Source organism: Gekko japonicus, unplaced genomic scaffold, assembly GCF_001447785.1.
Source record: "Gekko japonicus isolate JY-2015 unplaced genomic scaffold, Gekko_japonicus_V1.1 scaffold5154, whole genome shotgun sequence".
In the NCBI taxonomy this organism is placed as follows: domain Eukaryota; kingdom Metazoa; phylum Chordata; class Lepidosauria; order Squamata; family Gekkonidae; genus Gekko; species Gekko japonicus.
In genome coordinates, this window is record NW_015164794.1 from 42,746 (window position 1) to 52,294 (window position 9,549).

General features: G+C 42.1%; 1 protein-coding gene across 1 annotated transcript in view; it reads left to right on the forward strand.

Moving 5' to 3' along the window:
- LOC107109167 (arylacetamide deacetylase-like 4) overlaps positions 1-4,260 on the forward strand; it is a 9,226-nt gene extending 4,966 nt beyond the window's left edge. The window contains exon 3 of the mRNA XM_015409741.1: positions 3,403-4,260. Within this exon, the coding sequence (XP_015265227.1) occupies positions 3,403-3,455 (53 nt within the window). The 3' untranslated portion in view covers positions 3,456-4,260. The remainder of the gene's footprint in view (positions 1-3,402) is intronic.
- The last annotated feature ends 5,289 nt before the right edge of the window (positions 4,261-9,549 follow it).

Here is a 9,549-nt window from a genome sequence, read left to right on the forward strand (position 1 = left end):
GCGGCTTACAAACTCCTTTCCCTTCCCCTCCCCACAACAGACACCCTGTGAGGTGGGTGGGGCTGAGAGAACTCTGACACAAAGTGCTCTTTTTCAAGGACAGCTGTGCCAGAGCTTGTGACTGACCCAAGGTCACATCAGCAGGTGCAAGTGGAGGAGTGGGGAATCAAACCCGGTTCTCCCAGATTAGAGTCCGCGCACTTAACCACTACACCAAACTGGCTTAGTGTCTTAACCTCTGTAAGCACTGAACTTTTAACTACTTAATTATTACTTCATGTATTTTCCACCTTTCTGTTGATTACAAAAATTAAATAAAGAAAAACAATTGGTTGTTTAGAAATGCCCTACTGCAAAATTCAGCAGTGCTGGGCTTTTCATCATAGGGTGGGGTGGAACTTGGCACCTCCTGGCACAGGCCCGTGTATAGGCAAGGATTAAAGGTAGCAGTGTACATAATAAAATACCTGAGCTGAAGATATACATGGGAATTACCATGATGTTTCAGAATGGTATGAGGAATGGGGAATTCTTAGTGAAATGAAACTAAACTCCCCAAAGAAATTTGTGTTGTTTTTGACTTCAGGTGGTACCAGTTTACAGCATGTGCTCATGCCTTTCCTTGATTCTACTACTTTCTTGAGCAATGGCATTCCTTCCTTCCAATTGGATCCTTGGAAGGGAGGAGCACAGAGCCCTTCCAACCAACCAACTCTGAAGACAAGCCACAGAGAGCCACTTTCCCTCCATCCTTTGTGGGGGCAGAGCCATTTTGGCCTTCTTTGGCTGGATAGAGAGCTGGGGCAGGATGCACTAAAATGAATGACAAGACTGTTGGAATTTGCAAGGTCTATCGTGCATAGATAAAGAAAATGACAAGAACATCCTGCAGGGGGCAGCAGAGGGGGGCAACTAGTTAGCATAGTGAGATTAGGGACTTACTACTATTTTCAAATAGTCTCCTTCCTGTCTCCTGATTGGCTCAGTTAGGGTTTCCCCCCCGCTCCTGCTGAGAACTGTTAGTTACTGCCTCTCTCCTAGCTAGTTAGACAAACTTCTCTTTCTCTCTCTTCTTTCTTCCAAAGTTTCTTCTCTTATTAATAAACCAACTTTATTCTTTAAACAGCTTGTGCTCCACTTTGCTGAATATCTACACTGCCAACACAGAATGCCCATCGGTAACAATGGGAGAAGTCTAAAGGATGGTTGGATATAATGCCAATTGACTTACCTGAGCTCCACTGAAATACATTACACCACACAAATGTTACAATGAAAATGAAGAATGGGTTTAAAGAGACCTGCCCTGGTCCTGGAATGACAGCCGCCCCCTCCCCCTCTTTGAGTAGAATGACATTAATTGGGCCAAGATAGACTGCTCTGGGTCCCTGCAGTCCTGGCTTTGATTGCATCAAATGAGCATTTGGGCCTTTCACATTGTTCCCAATAGGCATTCCTGTCATTCATTTGAGTACACATCCATCACAGCAGACCGACAGAAAGGGATGTGAAAGGAAACTTTGTGAAAGGAAACAAAGAGGCCACAACGAAGAAGGGTGGCAAAGGCACAGTTTTTCAGTGGAAAGATAAGAAAATTTTATTGTCAGTGACTGTAACAGTAGAAAAATTCAGGCAGGGTTCTGTTTTTTAAAAATAAAATGCTGTGACTTGCCAGAAGCTCGCTCTCCTGCTCAACTGTTGCTTGGCCGCCATTTTAGTAAACAGTGGAGAAAACCGAGACTTTGCTGAGAAGTATCTTACTTCAGGTGTCTGTAAAATTAACCTTCTTGGTCCAATTCACTTGAAACTTGGGGCGGTGGTATATTAGAGAGAGGAAAATGTTCTATGCAAATACAGTGCAATTAGCTTTATAAACAGCTGCCCTAGACCCTCATAGTAATTCCTCAATTAAAATAATGGTCATGAACCCTGGAAACGCATGGACTTGAATCCTGAACTGATGATAATGTCCAGGGGTCATTTCGTAGAAAAAGAGATGCAGGAGCTCATTAGCATAATTCATTGGCATAATTTATTTGCATATGCCACACCCCCTGACATCACCGGAAGTGTGTCAGAAGGCAACACCCACCGCTCAGGTGCCACTGGACTGTTTGAACTGATGATAATGTCCTACCGAAAAACAAGCAATCATGGTAAAAAAATATTCCTGGTAAAATCTTTCTCGGTGCCCACCTCTAATGAACAAGGGAGCCTGTGATGCCATCCAAATTTGGAGCCAGAATGGGGCTGCTCAAGTGTCGGCACTACCTGCAGGGGCTGCACAGGGGTAGTGTGCACCTATGTAAGTCCCGTCAAGTTGCAACTGACAGCAAGGGACTTGTCAGGTCACCCCCTCCCCTGGCCACCAGTGGAGGATGGGGTGAAAAGTATCAACCCTGCTTAGCTTCCAAGATCAGATGAGAGTGGGCCAATGCTTCCTCTAAGCTGTGGAGTCTTGCAAGCAAGAATTTTACTTTGTGAGCAACTGGCATTAAGGTTGTGAGTGAGCAATTTGGCTGCTGCATAAATTAATTTCCTCTGGAGCCATCCTTCGTGAGCTAAGACAAAATGTGTGAGCTGTAGGCTAAAAAACTGTGAGCAACACTGGACTGGGCTACACTATGTCACCTGGCCTCCCAAAGAAGTGGTAAGCAACACTTAAAAGGTGGGAATAATAATGCAGATCAGCTACTCATAAACCATAGTTTGATGCTTTTCTGTCTTTGCAACTTCATTCTGGGTTGCAGGATGACAATTTTGAGCACTCGATATTAGGAAAAGAAGGTGCTTCTGTTAGTCAGAGAATGCGAAGTGAAAAGATAACCATATTTAACTTCTTTAAAGGTGACCAACTGTGACATTTCCTGAAGGGAAGAAAGTATTTTAAGCCTTAAGTATTTTATTTTAAGTAAAGTCTGATTATTTTTTCTGCAGCTGTGGAGTGAAGCTGAGTTAGTGTGAGCTGCGCTTTGCCGGGTGTTTTCCCTGCCGTGTGGCAGGGGCCCTTGTTTGTGGTCAAAACCCAGAGCTTTTTTTGTAGCAGGAACTCCTTTTCATGTTAGGCTACACACCCCTAAAGTAGCCAATCCTAATGAGTTTCTGCTATTAGGCGTGGCCTATTATGCTAATGAGTTCCTGCTGGGCGTGGCCAACTTGGGAGCCAGCCGGAACTTCGTTCCTGTGCATTCCTGTCCAAAAATAGCCCTGATCAGGCCAATGACCCATCTAGTCCAACACTCTGTCACACAGTGGCCAAAAATACCAGGTGCCATCAGGAGGTCCAGAAGTGGGGCTTGGAAGCAGCCTGCAATACAGAGGGGAATTACTGTTCCGACGTGGGTTTGGGAAAAGCCAATGCAGAATTACCCTTAAACAGTCGTAACCTTGTTTTTATTATAGGTATCACCTGGCTCCAGAGTATCAATATCCCACACAGTTCAGAGAATGCCTGAGTGCTGCTACATTCTTTATGAAGACTGCAGAGAAATACGGAGTCGATCCGACTCAGATTATAATTAGTGGAGATTCCTTCGGAGGCCTGTTTGCTGCTTACGTGGTTCAGGAACTGGTGAAGAGACCACACCTTCCCAAACCACGTGCTCAGATCTTGATCTGCCCTTTGGTCCAATTTCTGGATTTCAATTTGCCCTCTTACCAACAAAACCATTTTGTCCCCATCATGCCCCGCAGAGTTTTCCTGTTCTTTATTTCACAGTACCTCACCATGAGCAGTACCGTGTTGGAATACCTAGACAATGACTCACTATTCCCCAAAGAGGTGATAATGAAGTGCCAGAAATGGCTACATTTGGATCGTATCCCAAAGGAATTGCTAATGAGAGGCCCCGTTCAGGAGATCTCATCGGCCACGTCCCCATTCCATGACATAGATTTCGTCATTAAGACTTTATGCAAATCAAAAATGAGCCCACTTCTGGCTGAAAATGTTGTCATTTCCCACCTCCCTGATACTTTCATTTTAACCTGTGAATTTGATATTCTGAGAGACAATGGGCTCTTGTACAAGAAACGGCTAGAAGACAGTGGTGTCCATGTGTCCTGGTGCCATCTCAAGGATGGATTTTATGGGGTATTCTACTTTTTCAATCATTGGTTTTTATCTTTCCCGTGCTCCGGCGTAGGAGTAGACCACGTATTGAAGTACATCAAAAGTTTATAAATGTGTAATATTCAGAAGTTCCCTGTGTTGGGTACTTTTCCCCTTTCCAGGAATAGAGAAGTGTTAAATGTTGTTGTTGTCGCAAAAGTAAAACAAATACTCAAAAAACAATGTATTATTATTTTTATTTTTAAAAAATTCGTTTATTTAAAACATTTCTATTCTGCCTTTCAGCCCAAATACGGTCCCCAAGGCAGCGGACATCAGAACATTAAAACAGCATTTAAAATACGCTATATATAAAACAAATGCATAAAAAACATATAAACACATAACACACATAACACCAAAACCAGGAAAGAGGTCCTAAAGCAGTTATGTGTGTGGCGGTGGTGGTGGGGGTATGCCAAACAGAACAAAAAAGTCTTCACCTGCTCTTAGAAGATGATGAATCACCCTGGAGATGATGTTCCAGAGTTTTGGCACCTTAACTAATATGGCCTTTTCCTGGGAGCCAGTTTGGTGTAGTGGTTAGGAGAGCAGTCTCTAATCTCGGAGAGTCGGGTTTGATTCCTCACACCTCCACATGCAGCTGCTGGTGTGACCTTGGGTCAGTCACAAGTTATTTCAGAGCTGTTCTTTCCAGTGTTCCCTCTAAGCTGAGTGGTCCCCAAGGCAGCGGACATCAGAACATTAAAACAGCATTTAAAATACGCTATATATAAAACAAATGCATAAAAAACATATAAACACATAACACACATAACACCAAAACCAGGAAAGAGGTCCTAAAGCAGTTATGTGTGTGGCGGTGGTGGTGGGGGTATGCCAAACAGAACAAAAAAGTCTTCACCTGCTCTTAGAAGATGATGAATCACCCTGGAGATGATGTTCCAGAGTTTTGGCACCTTAACTAATATGGCCTTTTCCTGGGAGCCAGTTTGGTGTAGTGGTTAGGAGAGCAGTCTCTAATCTCAGTAGCCAAATCTCTCACTCACAACTTTAAGGCCAGTAGCTCCCAAAGTGGAATTTTTGCTCACAAGACTCCACAGCTTAGAGGGAACATTGGCTTCTCTCATGGGCAGTCCTCAAAAGAGCTCTCTCAACCCCACTTACAGGGGTGTCTGTTGGGTGGAGAGGAAGGGAAAGGAGATTGTAAGACGCTCTGAGACTCCTTTGAGTAGTGAAGGGTGAGGTATAAATCCAGTCTCCTCCTCCTCCTCCTCCTCCTCTTCCTTCTTCTTCCACCCATCTAAGCTCAGATAGTGGGGGCACAAGAAGCAGGGTCCCCAAAGATGACCAGAGTGGATGGGTATGTTCATATGGGAGTTGGTGGTCTCCCCAAATGCTGGGCCCCATCTGTGTAGGTCAATGCTAACAGCCTGAATGAGCCTGAAAGCAAATTGTGGGCTGGTGTATATGGAACAAGACCAGGGTGATATGGTCCCTACAACCCAACCCATCTAAGCTCAGATAGTGGGGGCACAAGAAGCAGGGTCCCCAAAGATGACCAGATTTGATGGGTATGTTCCTATGGGAGATGGTGGTCTCCCCAAATGCTGGGCCCCATCTGTGTAGGTCAATGCTAACAGCCTGAATGAGCCTGAAAGCAAATTGTGGGCTGGTGTATATGGAACAAGACGAGACCAGGGTGATATGGTCCCTACAACCCACTCCAGTCAACATTCTGGCCACAGCATTCTGTCCCAACTGTAGCTTCTAGACAGTCTTCAAGAACAACCCCAAAGAAAGCACATTGCAGTAACTGAATCTAGGTTCTATCCAGGCATGCACCACAGGGGCAAGGCAGGGCTCACCAGCTGAAGCAGAAGTAATATTCAGGAGACCTGGGTCCAGTAGCACTGCCAAGCTACAAACCTGCTCCTTTAGGGAGAGTGCAGCTCCATCCACAACAGGCGATATCTCACTTCCAGGGTCAAACCTTCCCCCCACCAGTAACACCTCCATTTTGTCAGGATTAAGTTTGGTTTATTAGCCCTCATCCATTCCAAAACTGACTCCAGGCATTGGTTCCCTAGGAATTGTCGGAAGTTAAATATAGAGCTGAGTGTCATCCACAAATTGGTGGCCACTCAACCCCGAATCTCTGGATAACCTCCCCCAGCAGCTTTTGATAGATGTTGAAAAGGAAAGGGGTTGACATAGAACCTCGCAGGTCCTTGTGCTCCCAGCAACCCCCTCAGCACAACTATTATTTAATGGGGTCATATTTGCATTCATTAAGGTTATTTGATTAAGAAAAGAGTCTCTGCACCATGAACCATAATTTTTAATGAAAACAAATTTGGGGTGATACAAAATGGGGGTCAATGGGGAAATACCTGGGTATAATACTCTTTTTCATTTCCTCCATACCAAAATAGGGCCATGATGGATCCCAGCAGCTTTTCATAGATGTTGAAAAGCAAAGGGGTTGACATAGAACCTCACAGGTCCTTGTGCTCCCACCAAGGGGTGGAGCAGCAACCCCCCCTCAGCACAACTATTATTTAATGGGGTCATATTTGCATTCATTAAGGTTATTTGATTAAGAAAAGAGTCTCTGCACCATGAACCATAATTTTTAATGAAAACAAATTTAAGGTGATACAAAATGGGGGTCAATGGGGAAATACCTGGGTATAATACTCTTTTTCATTTCCTCCATACCAAAATAGGGCCATGATGGAGTGTTAACAGTGAGTTCAACTTCCGTGCTATCATATAATGTGATATTCCCCATCTCTTCAAATTTAAATCTCTCTAACTCTAGCCAACTTACTTCCTTAGAGAAGGATAGACAAGGAATTAAATGTCTCAATCGATATGCATCGTAGTATAAAGAAATATTCAGAATGTCCCACCCTCCTTCTCAAATAGAAGAAGAAGAAGAAGAGATTGGATTTATACCCTGCCTTTTACTACCCAAGGGAGTCTCAGAGTGGCTTACAAACTCCTTTCCCTTCCCCTCCCCACGACAGACACCCTGTGAGGTAGGTGGGGCTGACAGAGCTCTGACAGAAACTGCTCTTTTTCAAGAAAAGCTGTGCCAGAACTATGGCTTGCCCAAGGTCATCCAGCAGGTGATACTTTAGAAGTTTTGCCATTCTTGGATTCTTAGAGTTAAAAATAAATTGATCTAATTTTAATTGCCAGTCCTTCAAAATCTTGTCCAAAATATGAAGAGGTAATACATAACACAGAAAAGATAATCATGGAAGAACAGACATTTTAATCATTGGAACTTAGGTAGTCACAGCTATTTTCTGCTTTGCCCATCTAATTAGATCCATTTTTATTCCAAGATTTCTAAAACTTTTACATACTAATGGTATATTTAAAGTATGAGAGGCTTTCAATTGAATTGTAGGGGGAATATTACAGCAACGTATATTAGATTTCATCGTTTACCCTAAAACCAGAAATTTGATTGAATTTTGAGAGTTCTTCCTCTTAAAGGTTGTATCGCTTCTGTCAAATTTGTGAGAGATAACAACATATCATCCACATACATTGTTAACAGATGTTCTTTTTCTCCACATTTAACTCCTCTGATATCCTGATTAGATCTTAATTAATTAGCTAATGGCTCCAAACCTAAGATAAAAAGCAATAAGGAGAGTGGGCACCCTTGTTTAGTGCCACGATTAATGTTTATTGAGCTGGAAACACATTTATTGCTATACTAGCTGTATATGACAAATAGATAGCTGAAATGGCATTATTAAATTTATTTCCAAATTCATAAACATTTAATACCTTTTGAAAGTAATCCCAATTGACTGAATCAAAGGCTTTATAGAGATCTAGAGCTATCAATGTTAATTCCTATTTTCCCTTTTTAGAATGAAACAAAAGACCCACAGCTTTCCTAATTGCATCTGCAATGAACTGTTTCAGAATAAAACCATATCGATCTGGATTTACTTAAGTTGGAACACACTCTCAATCTTAGATGCTAAAATTTTAGTGAAGATTTTATCATCTGTTTTCATCCATTAAATTGGATGATAAAATTTCCTGGATTGTCAAGGCTTTCTGTCAACTGAATATATTATAGCCTCAATGATACAGAGCAGGAATCCTAACTATGTCTACTCAGAATCCTACTTAGGTCTATTGCATGGGGCTTACTCAAGGAAAGTGTTATTAAGATTGTGCTAACAATGTATTCATTATGTGGTACAGCGTAGCTATTGTATGTATATACGTATGCAAATAAAGGCTTGTCAAAGTAAGTAAGGTACAGCGTAGTAATTATGTGGGAGGTATGAGATTTCTCTGAAATCCCTTGGCCTTTTTATCTATTCAGTTGCCCCATAAATACACCTCAAAGATGGAAATCAAAATCTCAAATGAAAGTCAATTTGAATAACTGGTAGGTTGATGGACGAGTCTGAGAAATATTTCCATGGTAGATCGACTGCCAGCCTCAAGATCAAATGACAGATATATGTAGTTTCAAAAGTAACTTTCAGTTACTTTCAGTTACTTTCAAGTTACACTGACAGCCATTTTGTCAGTTGAGAAATATTACAAAAGCATGTACACGCCTTGCTTCAAGATCAATTGAAAAATGTATTTTCCTGTTTCTTCAAAGGAATTCAGCTGTCATGGAATCTAATGAGTTTGATATCTGAGGGAGGACTCCTATGTAGGTCTAGTCAGAAGTCCCATTTTATTCTGAAGAAGAAGAAGAAGAAGAAAAGGAGGAGGAGGAGGAGGAGGAGTTGGATTTATACTTCACCCTTCACTTGGAGTTTCAGAGTGACTTGGGAGGGCATCAGTGGGAGGGCTTCTAGTGTCGAAGAAGAAAAAAAGGAGGAGTTGGAGGAGTTGGATTTATACCCCACCCTTCACTTGGAGTTTCAGAGTGACTTGGGAGGGCATCAGTGGGAGGGCTTCTAGTGTCCTGGTCCCACTGGTGGTCCTCCTGATGGCACCTGGTATTTTTGGTTGAACAAGTATAAAGCCAACAGTCGTGATAGTCTGACCCACAATCAAACATTCATAAGACTTATAAAGAATGCTGTTTATGTATTGCAATTTAAAGCACTATAACATGATACACAATGTCGTCTCCGGATTACATAACAACATTTCAAAAAATGAATCTTCTTCAGGAGATATTATAGTGGTGCCAAAGCTCTCAGTTTCATAAATGTTAGACAACAAGTCTTAAGAATATTAAATTCAGATAGGACGCTGATCTCAATTAACATACAGGGTCAAAATATGCTGCTATGTCTCTTTGGAGAGACGCCAGTGATCCAGTAGAAACATAGCAGCATATTTTGAGCCTGTATGTTAATTGAGATCAGCGTCCTATCTGAATTTAATATTCTTAAGACTTGTTGTCTAACATTTATGAAACTGAGAGCTTTGGCACAACTATAATATCTCCTGAAGAAGATTCATTTTTCGAA